The following is a 26,616-nucleotide window of genomic DNA, read 5'->3' as shown; positions in this document are numbered from 1 at the left end:
GTGATCACTGTGAAGGACATGGGCATGCCGTATGCTTGTGTGAGACAGCTTTATCAGCACCAGACAGAGTTTGAAAGGGGTCTCATTGTGGGTCTCCATTCAGCCAGCTAGTTCAATGGTGCAACATCCAGATTTGGGGGCATTCAGATGGTACAGTGGCCCAATAAAGTGCATGCGAATGTGAGGACGACATATTCATTGTCAAGGTTCCAGTGAACCACGCCTGACGACCACAAGGGAGAACCGCAATACTGTGCACCAAGCACATCATTACCCCTTCAAATCTGCATGTGCCATACGAAAACAAGTTATGGACATCCTGAGACATTCTGCATCATCCCACTGCATTGGTCAGAGGCTATCAGTACCCAGACCAGGGATGTACTGTCCCCTGTGTAGGCTGATGTTGACACCACAACACAGATGGCTGTGTTTGGGGGAGTGCCATGACCAGGAAACAAGGACTGCTGGTGAATATCATTGCATTTTATTCAGGAGTGAATTGCAGTTTTTGCATTATCTCGGATGACCATCTCTGGAAACGTTTGGCAGTGATCTGGAGAGAGGTCCAATTTTTCCAGTGTGTTGGAGACGCACACTGGTGTTACTTCTGATATTATTGTGTCAGGAGCCATCGGATATGACTTCATGTCACGGCTAATGGTGACTGAGGGAACTATGATGCCACAACAGTATGTCATGGAGATCCTGCATCTCATGTTATCTCCTATCACGAATCATTTTTCAACAGGACAATGTTCATGCACACACCTTGTACGTCTATGAACTGTTTGCATAATGTTGAGGTACTCCCACACCAGCAAGATCCCCAGAATAGAACGGAATAGAAGTTTATTGTCTCATAACATACAATTTCAAGCCATTGACTTAATGTACAGGAGAGTCGTCAAAACACAAAAACTGGTTTACAGTTTTCTTATAATATCAGTAATATAATATATGGTACTGATTAATTACTTAATTAAGCAATTAATAATTTTTCTTCAAGAGTAACAAACTTTTAAAAATTAATGGCTCTAAATACTTGCTCTCTCCTGTTCAAATTGTCAGTTTGCCATTTATGAATTCTTCTACTGAATAGTAACATCCCTCCCCCTCCCACAGCCCACCATCTAATGTCGAACCTGCAGCACTTCACTGTCTGCCACCTCTACCATACTATCCCTCCCCCTCACCTCCCCAGCCTCATTATCCCTACCCAGTCGCTACTCCCATCATGTACTGGTGCTGCTGCTCGCGGTGTTGTTTCAGTTGCCTGAGACTGCAGTCATCCACGCGCGCGCGCAGAGGAACACACATATAAAAGTATTAAATTTGCAAACTCTCGGTGCCAGAGGCTCCTTCTTCTGGCAGAATGGTTAAAGGGGAAGGAAGATAGGTGAAGGATAAGGACTGGTGAGGTTTAGAGTTTGGAAAAGTCACCCAGAACCCTGGGTCAGGGGAGACCTACCGGACAAGATGAGAAGGAAAGACTGACTGTACAGGATGAGATTTGAAAACCTGAGAGCCTTAAGGTGGAAGATAGGGTAATCAAGAAGACAGAGATTACTGCCAATACATTGTGCATGAATTAAAAAGAGCAGAAAAGTAATAGCATTTATGTGATAGGGAGATGGGGAAAAATAGGCAGGTCAGAAAATGAAAGATATAGAAAAGTAAAAGGGAATGAAGAACCGCTTGAATGATGAGATTAAGGTAAAAAAGGCCAGGTGGGTTGAAAACCAAGGACATATTGTAATGCCAGTTACCACCTGTTGAGTTCTCAGAAATCGTTGTCTGGGGGAAGAATCCATGTGGCACTTAAGGTGCAACAGGCACCGAGGTCATGACTGTGATGTTGTAGAGCATGCTATGTGACAGGATACTGTGTGTTGCCAATACACACTCTCTGCCTATGTCCAATCAGCCTAACTGATAACTTGGTGGTAGTCATGCCGATGTAAAAGGACAAACGTGTTTACATAACAGCTGGTATACAACACGCATTGTTTCACATGTGGCTCTCCCTTAGATGTACATGTTTTTGCAGTTACAGGTCTGGTATAGGTGTTGATAGGACGGTGCATAGGGCAAATCTTACAGTGGGGATGGCCACAGGAGTAGGAGCCAGAAAGTAGGAAAATGGGTGCAATAGGAGCATAGGGTCTGACACGGATACTGAGGAGATGGGGATGGTGATGAAAAGCTATTCTAGGTGCGGTGGACAAAGTGTCGGACAGAATGGACCTCAATTTAGGGCAAGTTTTTAGGAAGTCATAGTTTGTTGCAGTAGCTCATTAATACATGCAAGACCAAGGTAATACTGAGTGACAAGAGGTATACTCCTAAGTAGTTTTTGTAGGGATCAGCAGTGCCAGGATTGGATGTGATGGCCTGGGAAATCTGCTTTTGAATTAGGCTGGTGGGGTAATTATGTTCAGTGAAGGCTGAGGTGAGACTGGTGGTGTATTGCTGTAAAAAGTCTGCATCTGAACAAGTATGTTTGCCTTGAATGCCACAGCTTTATGGGAAGGAACATTTGACATGGAAAGGATGGCAACTGTCAAAATGTAAGTACTATTGTTTGGTAGTAGGTTTAATGTGAACAGAAGTGTGTAGATAACTGTCAGTGAGGATGAACTCAATGTCAAGAAGGTGGTACGGGATTCAGAATAGGACCATGTGAAATTTAATTGGGAGAATGTATTCGGAGATTCCAAGAATTTTAACATGTCAGCTTCACCATGAGTCCATATGGCAAAGATGTCATCCAAACCAGGGATTGAAGGCTTATGGATCCCAGGAAAGCCCCCTCCAAGTGATCCATGAAAAGGTTGACATAAGAAGGAGCCGTCCTTGCACCAATGTTTGTGCCCCTGATACAAAGGAAAGACGTCACAGGTTTGGAATCAGGTGGGTGCTGACTGAGAAATTGCTCGTGGCAGACAGACCAGGTACATGTGGGATGTTGGTATAGAGGGAGGCAGTATCAATGGTAACAAGTGCTGGGAGTGGGACGATGAGAGATTTCAGATGATCTAGGAAATGATTGATGTCTTTACTATAGGAAGGAAGTCTCTGTACTATAGGTTCAGGTATTGATCAACTATGCAAGATATACATTCAGAGGTTGCTTCAAAGCCAGCTATGGGATGGCTAGGGCTACTGAATTTGTGAGTATTATGAAGAAAGTAAAAGGTGGGGGCACATGGTTTGGATGGGGTAAGAAGTTCTGTGCATTGAAGTGTTAGTCCTTGTGAGGGGCTTGAGGTTTTGAGAGGAGTCTGTAGGTCAGTCTGAATCACAGGGTGGGATCTTGATGGCATGATGTCTTGCACAATCTGAACAAAAGACATCCCAATGTTAAGTTAACCATGGCATTAGAGAATGATGGTTAATTCCCATTCCTGGATGTCCTGGTGAAAACAAAGGCAGACTGCACATTCAGCCACAGTGTATATAGGAAACCAACACAAGCCAACTTATATTTACTGGCTGACAGCTTCCACCACACAGCACAGAAGAATGGGGTGCTCAGAACACTTGTACCTTAAGCCAAGACACTCTCCAACACAGAAAGCTTGACCACAGAATCAGAACACTTACAATGAGTGTTCACAGATGACGAATATTCAAGCAGAGTCATCTGATAAGCATTACATCCTACCAGATGACCTGATACAATGGAAGAGGAACAAGAAGAAGATACAGGAAGGTAGCCTTTCTACTGTATGGTAAAATGGTACAGAAAGATTGGTTTTGAAATCCTTTTTGGAGCATCTGTTGTAAATTCTCAAGTGCTGTACAACTTGGCAAACATAGGATCCAAGTCTCGCATACAAATAATTTCTTTCAGAGAGCGCTTGACTCTACTACTATTGAATGACAAAGATCCACAACCACAATCAACACTACAACTGTTCCACGAAGATAACAGCCATCACCTTGTGACAGAAGAGGGATCAAAGCAGAGCAGTCGAAGATGATGTTTGGGCTGTTATGAGTGCCTGCGAAGAACAGAAGAAAGAAAGAAAGAAAGAAAGAATGCTGCTAAGAAAGTGAAGAGGGTGTGCATTAATTGCAATAAATGTGCAATTTTTATGTGCAACGAATGTTTTAGTGACATTCACAATGCTGTGTTGTAGAAGTAAAGTATTCTAAGATCTTTATTCATAAACAATATTGCCAGAACAAAAAAAAAATTGTAAATAATACAGCATTATATGTAGCTAATATAATCAAATAAATGAAGTGTTTGAATCATTTCCTGAAAAACGATTTTTTTTATACCTATTGTGGTTTTAAATCATGTGAACAACATGTGGCTCATGTGGCCACAGATTATAATTGTCCTACAGCCTAGGTATTCGTGGCAAACGTATCTGCTCCAGTGACGAATCCCTCAACAACTACACCAATAACCTGACCAGTGCTTTCCTCTCTCGCAACTATCCTGCAGACCTTGTCCACAAACAGATTTCCCGAGCAATACATTCCTCCCCGTCCAACAACAATGTTCCTACCCCCAGACCACACAGAAGCATCCCCCTTGTCACCCAATATTATCCTGGCCTCGAAAACATCAACAATTTACTCCGCCAGGGATATGACTTTCTCAAGTCAACCCCTGAAATGAGATCATCCCTTGACAAAATTCTCCCCACACCACCCAGAGTTGCCTTTCGTCGCCCCCCTAACCTCTGTAACATCCTTGTTAAACCCTACAATATTCCCAGACTACCTTCTCTACCCAGCGGTTCCTACCCCTGTAACCGACCCCGCTGCAAAACCTGCCCCATGCATCCCCCCACAACCACCTACTCCAACCCCGCTACTGGTAAAACATACACAATTCAAGGCAGGGCTACGTGTGAAACTACACGTCATTTATCAACTGACATGCCTGCACTGCACGGCCTTTTACATCGGCATGACAACAACCAAACTGGCTGAGCGCATGAACGGACACAGACGAACTGTCCGCCTAGGAGATGCCCAATACCCAGTAGCGGAGCATGCCCTCCAGCATAATTCTAGGGACCTAGGAACCTGCTACACTGTATGTGCCATTTGGCTTCTCCCACCCAACACCAGTCCCTCTGAACTGCGGAGATGGGAACTTGCACTCCAACACATCCTTTCATCCCGCCATCCCCCTGGACTGAACCTACGTTAAACAACCTCACTCCCATTCACTCTTCAGTCTTCTCCTCTTTCCCTTTCCTCTTTAGCCATTCACGCATCTTTTCATCCTACATAGTTGTGTTTATCTTTATACTATATACCTCTTTACTTCTGTATGCATCCTCTTTGGTTTGAAGCTGGCACAGTACTTACAGTAGAATATCTTTGGCTTCCCTCTGACAACCATGCCTCCATCCTTGCTACCCTCCCTGTTTACCTTTCTTTCCCTGTTGCTTCATAACCTGGGTTGTGAGTAACTGAATCCACTTTCCCTTCTTCCCTTTTTTCCCCTCTCTCCTCCCTGATGAAGGAACAAAGTTCCGAAAGCTAGGAATGTAAATTTTCAGTTCTGTTTTATGTGTATCTATCGGCTGTACTGAGCTGAGGTAAGTACTGGCCAGCCCCTCTATCTCTTTGTTAGTATTAAATTGTTGTTGTTGGGTCACGTGAGCCATATATGGCTCATGCCTGATATCAGTCCAGATCAGTCACAAATTGACATTTTGTCAAGTAACTTAATTCTACATGTTCAAAAGAAGACATCTGATGCAAAAAATCAATTTGGCTTCGAAAGTAATATTCCTGATTTCAATGTGGCATAGTAACGCCTGGTCCAAATTTCATCGTGGCAGTCAATGTGTTAAAGAACTACTAAAGAATTTTTAAAGTTAGACCTATGAAAATTGGTATTTGACTTCTTGGTCAGAAATAAAAAAAGACACATGCTTTGGTGTTTTTAGAAATTCAACACCTATGGGGATGTTTTATGAAATTTTTCATTAAGAAAGCTTTTTTGAAGCTAAATCTACGAAAATTTGAATTTGGATTCTTGGTTATAAATAAAACATACATGTTTCACTATTTTTGTAAATTGAACCCCTACGGGGGTAAAATAAGGGATGAAAGTTTTTATAGAAATATTTCATTATGCAAGCACTTTTGAAGATAAATCTACAAAAATTTGTACCTGGCTTCTTTCTTTTTCATTATGTTTTATGAAAACATTTCATTGTGAAAGCATTTTCAAAGCTACATATATGACAGTTGGAATTTGGCTTGTCAGAATTTAAAAAAAAAAAAATGTGTTTCACTATTTCCGGAAATTGAACCCCTGAGATGATGGAATAGGGCCAGACTGATTCTCTGACTCATCATCACCTAGCCCAAACTTCTAGGGATAGAAACTTGAAATTTGGAGAGGGTGTGGATCTTATACTGTGGGGATTGTTTCAGAAGCGACTGTTCAAAATTCCACTCCTAAGAAGGTGAAATACGAGGTAAAAGACTTTTTGAAAATATGTCATTATCACGGCAATTTTGATTTCTAAGTCAGTAATAAAAAATACATTTTTCAGCATTTCTGGAAATTCAACCAATAAGGGGGAAAAACAGGGGATCAATATTTTTAACAAAATATTTCACTGTATTAACAAATTTTTAAAGGTAAATGTATGAAAATTGGTATTACACTTCTCAGGTAAATATAAAGAAATATTTATTAGGGAATGAAGTTTCAATGGAAATACCACCACAAGAATACAAAAGCATGATTGACAAAAACCTCGAACTCCAACTACCAGAATCACTTTTTGGTCAGAAGTACATGTGGCAAAGATCATGCTTCTATGACCTTATTTAGTGTGAAAAGTTTAAAAGTTGTTGCAATTTGTGAACAACGTACAAATAAATAAATAAATAAAATTCGATTAAAGAAAAACAAAAACAAAATCTGTGCAGACCACACAGTCTACATGAGCGAAGGAGTGGGTGCTAAGCTAGTATCAAATATAAATTTAAGTGTTAGGAAGTATTTTCTAAAGGTATTAGCTTGGAGTGAAGTCTTGCAAGGAAGTGAAATTTGGATTATAAACAATTCAAAAAAGAAGAGGTGCCTTTGAAATATGATGCTACAAAAGAATGCCGAAGATTAGATGGGTAGATAGGATAATTAATGAAGAGGTGCCAAATCAAGTTTAAATTTAACTAAAAGAAGGGATCGGCCAATGGGACATGTCCTGAGACATCAAGGAATCATCAGATGATGGACGAAAAACAAAAGAAAGAGAGAGAGTGAGAGAGGAGAGAGAGAGTATTTGGGAAGCGGTGGGGTAAAAATTGTGGAGGGAGATAAAGACTGGACTACAGTAAAGAAACAAATACTGACATAGCTTCCAGAGTCATGTAAACACGAAGAGACATGCACATGATAAACCAGTCCTGAGGGCTGCATAAAACCAGGCTTTGACAAAGAACATAACAGCAACATTTGTGACATTTCAAGCAAAAACCAAATAAACCAGATTAATTCAATTAATATCACATAAACAGCACTAATATTAACTAAGTAGTGTAGGATATATAAGGATATGCAAATGAAGGTTTCACAATGTTTCAATATACTAAAATTTTTCTCTGATTTCTTGTCACATCAATTCCCGTAACACTTTGGAAAGCATACACACTATTCTTATCTTCTGGCAGATGATGGGAGGAGAATTTAAGGCTTCCAAAACAATGTGGATGCAATGAAAACTGATGTGTGAAATTTACGAAAGTTTTATTGCAACACATAAGCATGTTACACAGTTTGCAAGTGTAGAGTAAAGTTTAAATATTTTTCTGTCCGCTTTGATCAGCTATAAACTGCATCAACTTACCTTTTCCTGTAATCTCTGTACTTGGTCCTTCCAGTAAAGCATCAGCAAGTCACCAAGAAAGTATCGGGACATGAGATAGCAACATGATGCTCCTAATGCTGTGAGAACACAACACAATGGAAAGGCCACCAGACTTCCAAACAGAGCTCCAGCTAACACATTCTGTAAGTAGTAATGAGAGAAATGGCTTAAATGCAAAGAAAATAAATTCTGCATGGGGCAATTCAAATTAAAGAAAAGGGACAGATAAATGCCTACCTATAACAAAAAACTGCCAGTGAACATTAGGGAGTAATCAACCATGCAAGAATAAATAACTTTGGCTTTCAAGTGTTACTGAAGACCTTGGATTAATTCATGCTTGGTGATTCTTGCTCTTTCTACCACAAATTATTATTATTTTGTTTTACCAGATGAGTTGTGCAGCAGTAAATCAATGCAATTTTATTTGGGAAAGGCTATTTAAAGTCACTGTTCAATTCATTTGAACTACTTTCCACTATTTCACTAGATCGCTCCATTGATGGATCCTTTAGCAAGCAAAATCTGATTTTTCCTCAACGCCTATCAAGACTGGTCAGAACTTTCATCTTTAATGACTAACATCTGAATTTATACTCGACGTTAACAATTTTCTCTTTTTCATCAATACTTTTTTGCTATTCCCAGTCTGCATTTTATATCCCATCTACTTCTGCCATTGTCACTTCTTTTGCTGCCCAAATAACAAAACTCATACACAACTTTTAGTGACTTATTTCTTAATCGAATTTCCTCAGCACTGCCTGATTTAATTCTACATTCCATTACCCTCGTTTTGCTTTTGATGATGTTCATATTATATTTTCAAGACTCTTGTCATTCTATTCAACTGCTCTTCAATGTAGTTTGCCATCTCTGACAGTATTAGGAAAAATCTATGTTCCTTTCCCCTGTTTCAGTCAATCGTTGCCTAGTGCTTCCTTTGAAACTTTCAACAATGTCTGATTCCTTCAATTTATCAAGCCCCATCTCCTTAATTTCTTACCCATCTACAGTTTCTTTCATTTTAATATGTATTTCATAACCAATAAATTATGGCCAGAGTCCACCTCTGCCTCTGGAAATGTTTTGCAGTTTAAAATCTGGTTTCAAAATTTTTGTCTTACAATTATATCATCTGTCTCAAAATTCATCCACATAAGAAAGTGTGTTGCAGAGACACTTTCAGGGTACTTATTAGAGGGTGTGGTGACCAGCCTAGAGGTGGTTTTCAGAACAGTGTTCACATCCAGCTAAGTAAATACTGGACTGGTTCACACATCCCACCACAGATACATAATGTGCAAACACTTTGAAACCCAATGTCACATTTGATCATGCAATTACAATAGACATAGTAACAAAGGTTACACAGAGTCCCCTCTGGAGGAGCTGGCAGTAGCTTTAAAATGCCTTGGGAGTGGTGACCTCAATATAATAATAGCCTATATATAGGTACGGTTGGTCTCCATGAAATTGGAGACATATTGTACCAGTCCTGATGGCATTGGTTCGATAAAGGGCAACGGAAAGGAAAGAAGGAAGAAACATATCTGAAACCTTCCAGAATCTCTTAGTCTTTTCCATTTACACAGCTTTCTTACATGATTCTTGAACCATATTTTAGGAATGATTAAACTGCGTTCTGCTCGAAATTCTACCAGAAGGCCTCTCTTTTAATCCCTTTCCCCTAGTCCATGTTGTCTATTGTTTTCCTTTACTCCTTTTTCATACAATCAAATTCCATTCTCCCATCACAAAAAAAGTTTTTTCCTTTAACTATTTGAATAATTTCTTTCAATTTCTTCTTCGCCTGCAGAGCTAGTAGGCATATAAATGTGTACTGCTGTGGTGGGTGTTGGACTTGTATCTGTTTTGTCTAGGACAATGTGTTCACTATGTTGTTCATTGTAGCTTACTCACATTACTTTTTTCTTATTCACTATTAGATCTACTTTTGAATTTCTGCTATTTGATTTTGTGTTGTTCACCCTTTACTCACCTGACAAGACGTCCTATAATTCCCACCACTGCACTCCACTAATTCCCACTACATTGAACATCAATTTATCCATTCTCTTTTTAATTTTTCTAACCTACCTATCTGATTAAGGGATCAAAATTCCACACTCCAACCTGTAGAACACCTATTTTGTTTCTCCTGATGATGAAATCCTCCTGGGTAGTCTCTATACAGATATCTGAATGGGAGCAGTATTTTTACTTATGGAATATTTTATCCAATACATTGCAGTCATTATTAAGCCATATAGTAGAGTGACATATCCTCAGGAAATATAATGCTGTAGCTTCCCTCTGCTTTCAGTTGTTTGCAATAACAAAATAGCAAGGTCCTGCCGAAAAATGTTCTCAGGTAAAATTAGCCAAACTGTTACCCCAGCAACTACTGAATACCTCCAATGTTGTTTCACATCCAGTATGAATATCTGTATGACTGAAGCACAAAAGGCATCACACTGCGGGAAGGTCCATGGTTCATGTGGCAGTTGGAGTATATGTGCTAAAAAAAATTCTAGGGTTAGTCAGCTACAGAACGTAACACTTTTGCATTAACAATGTGACACTCAGTTGACTGAACTAACAAGTCACACCCTTTAAAAAAAAGTTTTAGTTCTTTTTGTAAAATTATAGTGTGCTATAAAACACAAGTTACACAAATTAAGTCTTCAAAGAAACACGTGAAGAAGCTTCCAGCTGTCAGTACTTCTAAATATAAACAGAAATGACAAATTGTCTAAAAAAAGTCTATATATAAAAGCATTAATTCAAAAAACAATAATACTTTAAATTTGTTCACTGTAAGCACTCACCAAAAGAGCTGAACCTGGTATGCTGAATGCTTGCTTGTAGAGATATGCACTGCTAAAGAGGATTATTACATAGAGTAAATGATGTTCTCGATACTGCTCCAGCAAATGTGCTAAATCTTTCATTTGTTGCAGGCTGCTTGGAAACTGCAGTTTGATACTGCCCTGAAAAAATAAAAGATGGTCTCATATTATGTAAGAAGAAAATACAAGGTTATTTTCTTCTCTTTGTGAAGTAAATGTGAAAGAACCAGTATCATCAGTCTTATTTCCTGGAACTGGAAGCAGTAAATCAGTAGTAATAAACAGACTTAGTGAGAAGACCTGCTGGATATACATAATTTAAATGCCAAAGCCACTGTAGTTCATATTTTTCCTCATTCACTAGTAATTTGTGACAAAATGTTGAAAGCGGGAAAGGGGGGGGGGGGATGGACATATCTTCTTCAGAATTATAGCTAAACTAATTTTCAATTACAAAGGCTGTTTGCAGATAAGGGCCATTCCACCAGTAGCTTTAGCTACATGTCCCAGACAGACATTAGCAGATCAAACAGCCAGTCTCTTTTTATATTGCAGACTGGATTGTAAAGCTTCTAATGAGCAACTCCAAAAATGACAGCCCACAGCACCAGTCAATCAATCAACAGCTTAAACAGCACTATATCGACATAGCTGTACTCTCTGCAAATCACTTCTCATATGAAGAATTGTTCACAGAAGTAGGTGAGGGACTTAATTATTCTGAAAGCCTGCAGATGAAACTCATTTCCATGGTGTATCATCACCATTGGGGATGATCCACTCAACTGTCTTCCTGAAACTCTTTGGTGCATGAATTGACAGCTCATGATACTAAAAGAGAAGTTCAATGAAAGTCAACATGCCTTAATTATCAGTGCTTATGCTCCTACTTCAAAGGCAGAAGATAACACCAAAGAAAAATTGTATGTAGACCATGACCTCATTCTCTCACATACAGAAAACAGTTGACAAACTAATTTTCCTAAGAGATTTTAACAAAATAGTGGGCATGACTCAATTCTGAGGAGGACATATTTGGGAGAAATTAAATTGATTCACCAAATTCTAACGTAAAACTTCTCTTGCCTAATTGTGGAGAACACTATAATAATCCATTAGAAATATCACTATAAAACATCACAGCAAGATCCATAACCCAAGCATTAGTATCTAACACACTATATCACTGTCAGAAAAAGAGACCAGAATGGTGTTTTTACAAATGAGGCACTGACTAGTGCCAATGACTGCTGGACAGGCTGCTGACTTAACTAATTAGTATAGAACTAAAAGTTAAGAGAAGGCAAATAGGGCTTTAATTTTTTTTAAAAATCTGATGTTGAAAAGATAAGGAACCAGGAGATTAAACTAATGTTACATAAAAATTTAAGGACAAATCTCCCTTGTGAATAACCTCAGAATCCCCTAGAAAACAAGTAAACTTGAAATGCAATTCATTCCACTACTGACAGAAAAAAGAAAATAATGTTCAACAAGAATAACAAAAACTTTCAGCACCTTATAGATAAGAAGATGAAAGCTCATTACACAATATGAAAGCCTCCTAGGAACTCAGAGCAGGTGTGCAAAGGAAAAGAAAAACACTCAAAAATGACCGACGGAAATCCAAAGCTATGAAAATGCTTACACTCTCATCAAGGCTACAAATAATACATACACAGTGTTTCATTAATATATGCTGACCCACCACGAGCAGTTTTCTAAAAACAAATAAATACACAAACAAATATATGACACAGATACTAAATTGCTGATATTTATTTTATGGACATAGGACTGTGGTCCAAGGCATAATTCTGTGTCTAATGTTTCATGTTCCAATGCTGGAGACATCATCAAGGTACAAGCTTGAGCAATCTCAGCAAGCCAAACAGTTTAATGTGTATCCATGCAACGTTTGGTTCGTGACATCATCAGACCACAGTCTAAGATTGCAGAGATGCACTGATGTATGCAATAGAAACTGTAGTGACGAATAATTGACACTGTTTGTTTTATTTAGCACTAAGGCCCACAACTTGTCTAATTTTAATGCTTATTCTTTATTGTTAAAGCTGTGTCACGATATTCTACATCTACATCACTACTCTCCAATTCACATTTAAGTGCTTGGCAGAGGGTTCATCGAACCACAATCATACTACATCTTCTACCATTCCACTCCCGAACAGCGCGCGGGAAAAATGAACACCTAAACCTTTCTGTTTGAGCTCTGATTTCTCTTATTTTATTTTGATGATCATTCCTACCTATGTAGGTTGGGCTCAACAAAATATTTTCGCATTCGGAAGAGAAAGTTGGAGACTAAAATTTCGTAAATAGATCTCGCCACGACGAAAAACGTCTTTGCTTTAATGACTTCCATCCCAACTCGCGTATCATATCTGCCACACTCTCTCCCCTATTACGTGATAATACAAAACGAGCAGCCCTTTTTTGCACCCTTTCGATGTCCTCCGTCAATCCCACCTGGTAAGGATCCCACACCGCACAGCAATATTCTAACAGAGGACGAACGAGTGTAATGTAAGCTGTTTCTTTAGTGGACTTGTTGCATCTTCTAAGTGTCCTGCCAATGAAACGCAACCTTTGGCTCGCCTTCCCCACAATATTATCTATGTGGTCTTTCCAACTGAAGTTGTTTGTAATTTTAACACCCAGGTACTTAGTTGAATTGACAGCCTTGAGAATTGTACTATTTATCGAGTAATAGAATTCCAACGGATTTCTTTTGGAACTCATGTGGATCACCTCACACTTTTCGTTATTTAGCGTCAACTGCCACCTGCCACACCATACAGCAATCTTTTCTAAATTGTTTTGCAACTGATACTGGTCTTCGGCTGACCTTACTAGACAGTAAATTACAGCATCATCTGCGAACAATCTAGGAGAACTGCTCAGATTGTCACCCAGGTCATTTATATAGATCAGGAACAGCAGAGGTCCAGAGGTCCCAGGACGCTTCCCTGGGGAACACCTGATATCACTTCAGTTTTACTCGATGATTTGCCGTCTATTACTATTGGGACAAGACTGATAGTTTAATGTACCAAGCCATGGAAGCAGATTTTGCAATATCAGTTAATATATGGAAGGAGAAATTCGACAGATTGGAAAAGAAGAGAGTAACTTTCCTACCTTCAGATATGAGTCATGCTGTTATTAATAAGTCTGACACACTTCTGTCTAAGAATGAAACAGAGATGCCTGTCAAAGGAGAAAATGATGTGGTTGCATCATCTAGCACTTGCTAATATTGAAGCTGAAATCCATGTTTTACCTAAACCAGCTGCAGAATAGATATGTATAGCCTCAGCCAGGATCCTGCTTAAGAGCAAATGACCTAGCAATAACTTAACGAAAGGTGAGATGAAGTGTCTCTAAGATTTAAATTCTGATAAAGACAATCAAATTCTTCCAGCAGACAAAGGCAATGCTACAGTGGCAATGAAGAAAGAAAGAAGTATACTACAGTAAAATTAGGGACTTGTTAGATCCAAGAAGATACAGAGAACTTATGGGAGATCCCAAAACTTATGTTCTCAGGATAATGGAAATGCTAACTAATGAAGTTCTCTTCAATTTCTCCTGCTGACAAGAAGGGTCTTGTCAAATCAGAAGCAATCCACCAAAATTGCATGGTTTACCAAAAATTCACAAACAGGGCTTTCCACTGAGACCAGCTGTTAGTGCCATTGATTGTCCAACCTATGAGACTGCCAAGCACTTATTCCCTCTATTAAAGAGGTGATATCACAGTTGGAAAGTGTCCGCCCTCGGTGGCTGAGTGGTCAGCGCGACGGACTGTCAATCCCAAGGGCCCGGGTTCGATTCCCGGCTGGGTTGGAGATTTTCTCCGCTCAGGGACTGGGTGTTGTGTAGTCCTAATCATCATCATTTCATCCCAATCGACGCGTCACCGCAGTGGCGTCAAATCGAAAGACTTGTACCAGGCGAGCGGTCTACCCGACGGGAGGCCCTCGTCACACGCCATTATTATTATACAGTTGGAAAGTACTTTAGCAAAGGATATGGTAGATCTCTTTAAATATTGTCTCACATCTACTTACTTTCAGTGAGACAATAAATTATATGAGCAAACTGATGTTGTGGCTTTGGGTAGTACACTCAGTGAAGTTGTAGCGTACTTTCGTATGGAAAAGTTTGAAGAAGCAACCCTTTAGATGGTGAAGAAGAAACTCTCCTGTTGGTTTCAGTATGTGGATAATACTTTTGTTATATGGCGTTATGAAGAAAAAGAACCTTCTGAATTTCTAAATTTTCTGAATAATATTAATTCTAATATAACGTTCACTATGGAAAAAGAGAAAGGAGGTCAAATTCCATTGTTCAGGTACTTAGAAAACATGCTGGAACTATGGAGCACAGTCTACAGAAGGCCCACTAATATGGGTAGACACCTGCACAGAAATTTCAGTCCCTACCCCATGCAGAATTAAAAGACTCTGTGAACCACAGTGTTTGGAGGACAAGTTCAATCATTTAAAAACTCCCTCCTGAATAAATGACGAAGATATAAACAGAGCACTACATCCTAAAAGGCCTAGAGCTTCTAATGAAAGAAAACTCACATCAGAAAAGTACTCAGAAAACATGGTATTGACACAATGCTTCAGCCAACAAGAAATATTGTGTGAATATTTGAAGACTACAAAAGACCTACGAGCCCTGTTTGCTGCAGCAGGAATATGTCAGATCCCCTGCACTTGTGGCCAATTGTACATAGGAACTACAAAAATAAATATTAACATCTGCCTCAAGGAACACAAGAGCAAATTATGATGTTCCAATACAATGTAGGAACAAGGATACAACATGGATAACTAAATTTTACTTTTTCCACATTTCAGCACAGCTGCATTCAAAAATTTTTATTTGTGGTGATTAGCATTCATTTATGGTTTGTGAATGGACAATGTAGTCTGAAATTAGTCACCACACATAAAGATTTGTGAGTACAACTCTGACAGAAATTGGAAAAAATAAAATAAGAGCAGTTGTTGCCTGGGCGAGATGGATGAATCAGCTGGAGCAGATCATGCACTATGACCAAGAAACTAACACATTTGTTTCTCTGACACTATGGTTTTACCAAGATCTACTAACTACTAAATTAGGTTGTCCTGAGAGGGCATTTAAATTCAAAATCACAAAAACAGCTTTAACAGATAAGAAGAAGCATTGAAATTAGACAAGTTGGCAGCCTCAGTTCTAAATAAAACAAACAGCGCCAATTGTACCTCACTACAAGTTCCATAGCATATATTGGCATGATTCCATGATCTTAAGCAGTGATCTGATGACATCAAAAATCAATCGTTGCATGGATGCATGTAAAAATTTTGTCTTGCTAAGAATTTTTTGAGTTTGTAACTGCTTTTTGAGTTTGTTACAGTCTCTAATGATGTCTCCAGCATTGGAAGATGAAACATAGGCAGCGAATTATGCCTTGGACCATGACTTTATGCCCATAAAACAAATATCAGCAATTATGCAAACAGCAGTTGTGAAAGCCTGCATTCTATAGTAGATCCTAAAGTCATTTTTCAGGGAACTCAGTGCTGACTTGAAAAGTGTCATTCAATAATAAATAGGAAATTATCTGCATTTGGATGAAAATGTGAACCAGATGGTTGACTGAATATAGAATCAACACATTGAGAGATACAGAATTCCAGGATATTAGTTGAGGTGACATGCATGACAATAGTGCGGTTTGCCTAATTTCTACTTGAAAATACAACTTTGCATTAATGGTGAGGATTTCCACTTACTGCACTACAAAGGCGACCCTTTTTTATACAGCACTCATCAATCTGAAGATAGTTTTGAACATCACTGAGCTTTAGTAGGCATGGTCCCCTTGCTTGCCTTCCTCAGACCTGTGAACTGATTTACCCAGCCTGTTGGGCAACTACTGTTTAACATGGAACCACAGGGAAACTTTGCACTTTCCGCATAAACAAACATTGAATTCATTAGTGTATGCTTTTTTTCTAATATGTAGTGTAAACTTGCTTCATGTCCATGGTTACAAAGCGTTAAATAATTTTGAGATGGGGATCACAGTTTAATGCATGAAGGAGTTCAGCCTCCATGACACTGTACTATTGTGTGGTAATGTACGTTGTGAATGTTTACCAGTATGTCAATTTTTGTTGCATTAGCACAATTAGTTTCCAATTTATAGTGAGATAACACATTTCATATCAGTACCATTTAGGGCATCTAGCTCCCTTGAAAATGACTTTAGACCAGTCACCAGTAAAGGAAGAACTTTGTATACCTCCAACATTAACTTAAGTCTAGAAAGCCATAACTCATACTACGGCACACAGACCAGCAAGCCCAGACAGCATACCAGCAGGGAAACTCATTTGTGTTGAATACTTGGAAGATCATGGCTCAGATGCAATGCAAACTTATCTCAATATTTTCAGAAAAGATTCTGACCAAAATAAAGTTCTCAGACAAACAAAGTTATGACAGATATGACATAAAGGAGGCAGGCAGGACAACTAAGCATTAATGTCCTGTCAATGATGAGCTGACTGGATATGGAGCCCAAGATCAGAATCAGGGGAGAAAGAGATAGGAAATTGGCCATATCCTTTTCAAAAGAATGACTTCAGGGAAACCATGGAAAACCTAAATCTATATGCCTGGGCAGGAAAATGAAGCAACATTCTTCCAAATGCAAATCCAGCATCTTAAACATACTCACCTAAATTGGTATGGCATTTACAGGGCAACAACTATAAAAGAAGTGTTAGAAACAGAACACACACCTCAACAGTTCTTTATAGATCTAGTGAAGGCATCTGATATTGCTGATCATAGTACTCTACAGAAAATTTTTATATCCCATGAGTACCCAATTAAATATATATCAATCTTGAAAGTACTCTACGACGACACGGCAGCTTCAGTTATCACAACCAATAATTTTGGTGTACCTTTTGAAGTCAAAGTGCTTGAAGTGTGGCTGGGTGACAATGATTACTTACTTTATCAAATACATCTGAACTGTCCTACAGATTATTGAAGATCAGATGAAAAACTAACACAGCAGTTGGATGGGAATCATTTAAACCACCAAAGCTTAACACTAGAACTACAGTAATGTCAGTCACAATCTACAACTAGACTACAGTTTAACACACATTCTCCAGATCTCAGAAATTTAACAGAGTGCAAATTGTAAGCATATGTTTCTACATCACTTATCTAGACATAAAAAACACGAAGGACTTATTTTTCAAATAGTTTGTCACAGAAATCAGCAATAATAAGTAACATCAGCACGGTTTGAAGGGAGTTGCCTACAGAAGCTCAATATGGTATATTTAACAGTCTGACTGCTGTCATGGGGACCTTCTCTATAGAAACAGAATTGATACCATGTGTTAAAGGAAAGTAATAAAATAAGAATGTGTGTCAAGCTATGTGCTAAAATGTATCAGATATTATTTGAAATGCAACATGAAGAAGAAAAAAACTGACAGCAATCGAATTTAGATGTGAGAAAGTATCAACTGAAGTTTAAAAGAGCTCACATAGGAAAATAAACTTGGTTGACAAATATTGGCACCTAATAATTACTAAAGGATGATGCAAGAATGAACACTTTATAAGGCTTCATACACAATTGTATGATGTGCCAAAACGTAATACAAGCAGAGTCTCATCCTGAAAGAAGAGAATGATACAATACATAAAAATAGAAAATATATAATAAACATGATTAGTAGTAGCAAATAAGAAGCAATTCAGAATGGAATATCTACATAAAGGAAAAGCCATCATCAACTCAAAGGCTGATTTGAACACCACAGTGCTTTACTAGGCATGGTCCTGTTGGAGATGGTATGCCTTTGTCTTCCTCTCACCTTTGGACTGACTTTCCCAACCAGTTATAGGTGGTATTACAGTTTAACATGGACTCTGAACCACAGCGCAGTTCAATATTTTTTTGATTAACAAAAATTGTCAGGGGTGAAAGAAGTGATAAGTGACAGATAAAAATCTTGGGGCAGACTGGGGCTCAAACCCAGGACCTTTGGAACTTTAGTCTGACACTTTACCACTGAGTCCCAAAGAAATATTTATGAAATTTTAAAAGTCACAGATAACTAAAAAAATCAATCATACAAGTTGTTTCTTCTATCACAGGCTGCAGTTCTGATTAGATTACCTTGTTTTCATTTTCAAGTTTTGGGGCATCATCAATCAAGAAATGCAGCCAAATGACATTCCTTCTCAAACAGGTTATAGTTCTGATCAGCTTACCTTGTTTCCATTATTGAGTTTTGGGGCAATAGTTGTCAAGAAATACAGCCAGCCTGTTGCTAAAACAGCAACGGGTACAAGAAACCATATTCTTTTAACACTGTTGCTCTCTTTTTTAGTGGAATCCATCTGGTACTCTTGTTACAGAAACCAATTCATCTGTCTGAAAAAAACAAGCACACGAAAGAAAGCTTGTATTAGGGTTAATACAACCTGTTTACATTATAAAAGAAGGGTTCTTCTTAGCCCAAAGCTACTTTAGATTTTGAGAAGTAGGCAATATCGGCAAGTACAAAATTACTGTCCAATATCCTTGACGTCAGTTTGTTGTAGACTCTTATACTGTACTCTGAGCTCAAACACAATGAGGTATCTTGAACAGAATGACCTCTTCCATGCCAACCAGCATCAATTCCAAAAACATCAATCATGTGAAACCCAACTCTTTTCACATGACGCACTGGAATCTTTGGATCAAGGCAGTCAGATAGACATATTATTTCTCAGTTTCTGAAAAGCATTTGACTCACTACAACACCTACACTTCTTGTCAAAAGCCTGATCATATGGGGTATCAAGTGAAATTTGTGACCGGATTGAGGACTTTTTGGTAGGGAGGATGCACCATGTTATCTTGGATGGAGAATCATCGACAGATGCAGAAGTAACTTTGGTGTGCCCGAGGGAAGTGTGTTGGGACCCCTGCTGTCCATGTTGTATATTAATGACCTTGTGGACAATATCAATAGCAATCTCAGATTTTTTGCAGATGTTGAAGTTATCTATAATGAAGTACTGTCTCAAAGAAGCTGCATAAATATTCAATCAGATAGTGATATGATTTCAAAGAGGCATAAAGATTAGAAACTTGCTTTAAATGTTCAGAAATGTAAAATTGTGCACTTCACAAAATGAAAAAAAAGTAGTATCCTATTACTATAATATAAGTGAGTCACAAAAGGAATTGACCACCTCGTGCAAATACCTGGGCGTAACACTTTTTAGGGCTATGAAATGGCATGATCAGATATGCTCAGTCACGGGTAAAACAGATAGTAGACTTTTATTTTGTTGATAGAATACTGGGAAAATGCAATCAGTCTACAAAGGAGATTGTTTACAAATCACTCATGCAACCCATTCTAGAATACTGCTCAAGTGTATGGGGCACATACCATATATGACTAGCAGGAGATACTTAATGTATACAGAGAAGGACAACATGAATGGTTACAGGTTTATTTGACCCATGGGAGAGTGTTACAACGATGCTGAAGAAATTGAATTGGCAGGCCCTTGAAGATAGATGTAAACTATCCTGAGAAAGTCTACTGTTTCAAGAACTGGCTTTAAATAATGACTCTTGTAATATACTACAACTCCCCAATGTATTGCTCACATAGAGATCATGATGACAAGATTAGAATAATTACAGTAGAGGCATTCAAACAATCATTCTTCTTGCACTCCCTATGTGAATGGATCGAGGAGAAACCCTAATAACTGGCACAGTGGGACATGTCCTCTATGCACTTCACAATGGTTTGGAGAGTACAAAATAGGTGTAAATGTAGTTGTAGAAGGTATGCCATAAGAGAGGAAAAAATGAGACCTTGGCATTTGCACGCCTAACAGAAATAATGTGTTCCTGTCTTGATTTTGCTTTTCTTCTAAGATATAAAATGCTCCAAGCAGAGGTCATCTGAGATGAAGCAGTTTCTTAAAGTCCACAATGATGCAGGAAATGTACGGAATGCCTTTACAGGATAAATCTTTGCATTTTCCAAAAGTGATTTTTAGAAACTATGATTGCTTAGCATCTGCAATGATCTTATTATGAATAAATATATGTAGGAACACAATTTAGTTATTTTCTTATTGCGCCCACACATGCTGCTACTTGGTATCTGGTTGTATTCTGAAGCATTATTTGCTGCAGAGCTTCTATTTCTTACATTTGTCATTTGATATACAAGTAGAACATAATAGTTATTGTACTAGTTGACAGTATATGGACTATTAGTGGCAAATTATCTACGAACAAGAAGAGAAGTTTATCTTGAGTCAGGTGTCACAAAACTAAATAGTTGTGGCCACAGTGTAGTAATCATGAAGCTATGGACAAAGTCAGTGAGTACTCGAGATAGTTTCAACAGGCATTCAAATCATGCATTCATAAACAGGGTTCCTACAAAGAAAAGTTTAGATGCTTTTAAAACTAGTGTCTTCCATAGATTGGCACCAAATATATCAAAATGCCTATAGAAAACTGTCAAAGTGAAAAGGTAGTATTCCCTCAGACTAACTGAAATAAAATGCTTTGCCCAAATACTAAATGATAAGGACAAAGCTGCTAAAGAGACTGGGATTAGGTCAAAAGGACCTACATAAAGAGAAGTATAAAAACCAAAGGAGGAAAGCAATGCTATACTTATTGAAGCAGCTCGTGACTCTCACAAATCAGTGTGGGATCTTGTTAAGGAATGCAAGCTAAAGCCCACATTGTGCTTTAATTCTTTGCAGTTCAGATGAATTTAATGAACATTTTATAAAGAAATTGGACTGCAGAGTAGGTGAAATATCTGACGTTAGAAGAGATTCTGCAGCTGCTGTGAAATTTTGAAATAAATGTGGCATGGTCATATGGAAGAATGTTTATCCAAAAGATCTAGTAAAAGTTGTAAAAAGACTCTCAGGGCATGTCTGAAATCTGTCGAACTGTTCAACCACTGACAAAAGTAAAAAATAAATGCAACTATGCTGGGGAATTTCCAGACTTCATAAAAGCAGTCATGGTACCAGTTTGCAAAATAAAATGTGAAGCTACTGCCTCATAACTGTACTACCAGCACCAGCTAAAGTGATGGAGTCTATAATGAAAGACCAGCTCTTTTGCATTATTTAGATGGAAATCACCTCTTTTATGATTCAAAACATGGCTTTCGGAAGGGCATGTCAACAATAACAGCAGTACTTGACTTAGTTACAAATATAAGTCAGGGTTTTGAAGACAAAGAGTCTATAGCATTGACACTATGTAATCTTGGTAAAGCATTCAATTGTATGCCATGTAAAGGCCCTGTTCAGAAGGCTAAACTCATATGTTATTGGAGGAACTGTTCTACAAACTCTCCAGTCCTACCTGAATAACAGATGACAGACTGCATCAGTGCAAGGAGTGTGATCCTTGCATAATCAGATGAAAAGAAGTTACAACAAGGTGTGCGACAGGGATCCCTAACAGGGCCTATGTTGTTCCAGCGTTTTCGTTAATGACATAAGTTTCGATTAGCATACCTTGTTGTTCATGGACAATACAACCTTGTTCTCAAAAAGAGAAAGTGTTGTTCAACAAGCAGAAGTCCTAATTAGCAAGGCAAGAGCCTGGTTTATCACGAACAAAATAAAAATTAATGAATATCTAATGCTGAGACGTGCAACCTCAGTGATACTGGAGCACTGTTAAATGTCTGGTTTTTTTTGTTAATAATAAGTTAACCTGGCAAGAGCCCACTAAATACATAGATTTCAAATTTCATGTATCCTGCATCTCTTGTGGAAACTAAAAAGTACAATATCAGAACAGTACCAACTAAAAGTCTACTAATCAATGCTCCACAGTCACATCAGCTATAGGCTGCTGCTGCAAGCTGTGCAGGCTGCAAGACTGTGCTTTTCTTGCAAAAGAAAGCAATGAATATCATTATCTCAACCATAAAATGATGTATTGTAAATCAGTTCTTTATAGATTAGGAGTTCTAGCTGTTTTAGCCAATATAGATTCAACTGCCCCCTTCACACAAAGATAAATCAGAAAGCCCAAGATGTCGATTAACAAAGACACAAAACAGTTTCCCAATGGTGGCCCTATAACTATTTAATGCACTATCTAAAGATTTTCAGTCATCACCAGTGGAGCAATTTACAATTAAAATTTTATATAAATTAAGAGAGCAACCTTTTGTACAGTACTGAAGAATTCTTCTCAGGTAATAGAAGAGTGTCTACCTGAGCTGCAATTCAGTGTCACAACAACAACAGGGACTCCGCTACTTAACTACACTATTTTTTTATTTTATATTTGTAATTATTGTCAAGTATATTGTAATCTAATTCTTATAAAATCCATTTTCGCGTCACATTCTCAGTTACAATATTGTATTCATTTAATTGTGTAGGATTATCATAATTTTGACGCAGTTTGTCCAGCCATGGCTGGCGAATGACATAGAATTGGTAACACAATGGTAACATATTTATCCAGTATTTCAAGAAGATAGGTCTCTGCATAAACATATACATGAGACCGCTCTTGAAGAAATTTATATGATCACATTTGTGCTGTGTACACTTTTATTCTATCACATTTATGTATTCTACAGAATGTAAATGGTTTAACATCCCAAGTGACCTTGTGACATAATCCAATAGTATTTGGTAAGTACAATGGTCTTTATGGTGCTAGCTATGGAAGAATGCTCTAACACTGGCGGACTTCAAAAGAACTTTGTAGTAATATTCTATTATTGATTTACAAGACTAAGCTATAAACTTTGTTTCAGATAAAGCACAGTTTAAAGAGAGTTTGAAAGGCATTTTGGTAGGCAACTCCTTTTATTCTATATGGAATACCATAACAGGGACTGTTCGACCTTCTTAAGTAGAAATGTGTGTAGGATGTCAGTTTTGACAGGACTTGGTACCAACTGTCAAGATTAGGTATTTTGTGTACAACAAATTTATTAAAGTGCATAACACTGTTTCATTCTGACAATGTATTAAACCTGTAAATCTTAGCAGATCCAGTTCACTGTAATGTAATATCTTGACAGCCTCCTGACAAATGATCTGGGAAGTGAGTATTACATTCAAATGTTCTAGTTTATGCTCTTTGACATGTTCCACACCCTTGAGAATCATCTCATTTTTAGGTTTCTGGAATGAAACTGAATCTAATCTAATCTAATAAACCACAGTACCAGTTTCACTGGCATTCAAACGTTCTTGAACTGGTTCATGAGAGCTATGTGTACGTTACGGGATTTTCAATACGATCAGTGGGCACATATGTTCAGTTGAATAAAACTTACGACATATACAAATATGTATTTGAAAAGGTACCCTCTATTACATGCGAACTTAGGGGAAACGCTAGTGACACGGTATTGATCTGTTCGCGAAGTTGAAACACGGTATTACATATTTGTTTGTTACAACTGATCAGTGACTAAGAAGAATTGGGGGGGGAGGGGGGGGGGGCAGTGAGGGTAGGTCTGGCGTCTTCGTTAAATTACTCATTTCCGAAGTTAGAAGCCTGAAAGCTAAAAAAAAATGTGATTGCAAACATCTAATATTAAATATACTCTGAAATTATAGGATAATCTGCACGAGTGGTAACTTTCACACTCCCAAATACTGGGTAATGCGATAACTGTTAATATTTCATTTGCAGTCCTTGATACCTTTATCATAAAATGCAAAGTTTTTATTGACGTAGGTCGTATCCATCACATAGGATTTTTTTAAGCAGACCTGCTAAGAAACGCGTATGATTAATAATGGCACAAGAGATCTTATTATTTCGCAATACAGAGAAGAATGGAACGATTGCATTAGGGGGCAATGATACGAATCCATCACCACAGATCACAATATCACATGTAATCTGTTCACTACGCACCGTTGAAGTAATTCTGGTGTTAACTGACCTGTTAAGAAAGTAGTATTCGGTTAGTAAATACGAGTATCATGTAGTTTATTGTCTTGGGTATAATCACTTATTTGCTGTGAAATGTTAGTAATGGGATGCTTTGTAGAAAAAGCCTGGCAATACATGCTCGCCATCTAAACATTTCGTCATGTGGTTCTCAGCTGTCTTTCCATCTCTACGAACAAAAAACAAAAAAATAAATTTGAGACAGGTGAAGTATGATTAGGTGTCCACGATAAAGAGGTTCAATCGTGATGTATTCACTAAAAGAATGATTGGTAATCCGTTATAATTTTGTTGTTGTTGAATAACAATCATGTTCTTACCGTTCGTATTTAAAAAAAAAAAAACTTATTCATTAAAATCTTCACAATATATAGCCTTTAACAGGGAAGCATAACAGTATTTGTGTGCTACGTTTTACGTAAGTATAAAACCAGAGGGAAGGATTTATATTTGAATTTTTATGGCGGACGAAGCACGATACGTACAGAAGACATGGAATTATTTTAGTATTTGACACTGTAACTGAATATGTTATTCAAATATGTGATACATACTGAAGACCTACAGAGGAGCATGACCGAGACACTAAGAGGTTACGTGACAACCGGTTTGTAGTTTATATGACGTTAAATACATTTATCGGAGTTTCAGAAATACATTGTATACAGATAGTTAACATGGTGTGAAATTTTGCCCACGAAGGGTGCTTATTTTACTTGCAGTTACTGTTGTGTATGTTATCACGCAGTCTTTTCTGTGGTCTTGTTATTTTGAATAAAAATGTTGACTCAGTGTGAATTTTTTTTTTAATGCACAGTTCTTGTATTCAGTTTCTGTTTCCTGAAAACTGTTTTGCTGTGAAGAGAATTTCTACAAAATGTATCGTAGCATAGTTAATTGTTTCAACCCATAAAACCCTTAGTGGTTCCTGAGAACTTTGAATTAAGGAATACGATGTAGTCCAACGTCAAGGTCTTGGCATACGCTTTTAGTAACACTTTTGATTCTAGACTGTTTTTATTCTGACGTGTATGAACAGTTATTGTATCTTTGTTATTTGTTTATGTTTTAGGGATTTTGTATTAGGCTGTTCCTGGCATAGCAACCACAAATTTTCTCTTTCATTTTTTACAACATATGGGATAATTTTTCCATTGAATCAATAGGCTGGTGTCACCTGGAAATGTGCTCTGTTCATTTTCCCACCAGAATTACAGAGAAAAGCAGTATACTAATAGACAATATTTTTCAAGGTGACATAATTGGTTGTGCAGTAGCTAGTGGCCTCTCTGACCTGATGCACAAGTACCCATACTTGATAATGAATTTAAGTGTAATGAAGTGGTATCATGGAAAAAAGAATAATTAAAGAGCAGTCAACAGACAGTTCCTAGACAGCCTTACAGGAAACCGTATCTGTATAAAGTGATAGATGTCTGTCCCGAATTTAATGTGACAGTGGAAAATCTTGGACCTTGGCCCAACAAGCCACCTTTTGCTATGTCCACCTGCACCTCCCTGATTGTTCTATACACATCAAACCTACAAACCACCACCAACACACCCCTTTACATCTTGACCCATTCCACACTACAAAGCCAATTCTATACATCCCAGCCACCCATGGTTGTTGCATTTGCAATGACAAGCATTACCTTTCCACATATGCCGAGTGTCTAATTAAGGTGTTCACTCCTTGTTCAGAAAGAGATCTTCTGTGCGTTCTCTCTCCAGCCACTATCATCCCTCAAATACCCAGTGATCCCACGCGAAGGAGTGCCTCCCTCATGACTCAGTACCACCCAGAACTGGAGCAGTTGAATAACATTCTCCACTAGAATTTCAACTACCT

General features: G+C 38.1%; 1 protein-coding gene across 4 annotated transcripts in view; it reads right to left on the bottom strand.

Annotated features, from left to right (window-relative positions):
* LOC126474938 (transmembrane protein 41A-like) overlaps positions 1 to 25,362 on the bottom strand; it is a 63,416-nt gene extending 38,054 nt beyond the window's left edge. The window contains exons 1-4 of one of the 4 annotated variants that reach the window (XM_050102456.1): positions 25,319 to 25,362; positions 19,049 to 19,211; positions 10,694 to 10,855; positions 7,842 to 8,003 (exon numbers count right to left, since the gene is read on the bottom strand). In XM_050102456.1, the coding sequence (XP_049958413.1) occupies positions 7,842 to 8,003; positions 10,694 to 10,855; positions 19,049 to 19,177 (453 nt within the window). In that variant the 5' untranslated portion in view covers positions 19,178 to 19,211; positions 25,319 to 25,362. Of the gene's footprint in view, positions 1 to 7,841; positions 8,004 to 10,693; positions 10,856 to 19,048; positions 19,212 to 24,138; positions 24,273 to 24,510; positions 24,662 to 24,756; positions 24,926 to 25,318 lie in introns of those variants that run through there. The other 3 variants (XM_050102454.1, XM_050102455.1, XM_050102457.1) reach the window with 3 other exon arrangements.
* Between the last annotated feature and the right edge of the window lie 1,254 nt (positions 25,363 to 26,616).

This window comes from Schistocerca serialis, chromosome 4 (assembly GCF_023864345.2).
Source record: "Schistocerca serialis cubense isolate TAMUIC-IGC-003099 chromosome 4, iqSchSeri2.2, whole genome shotgun sequence".
NCBI classification, from domain to species: domain Eukaryota; kingdom Metazoa; phylum Arthropoda; class Insecta; order Orthoptera; family Acrididae; genus Schistocerca; species Schistocerca serialis.
This window is presented reverse-complemented; position numbering and strand designations above follow the sequence as displayed.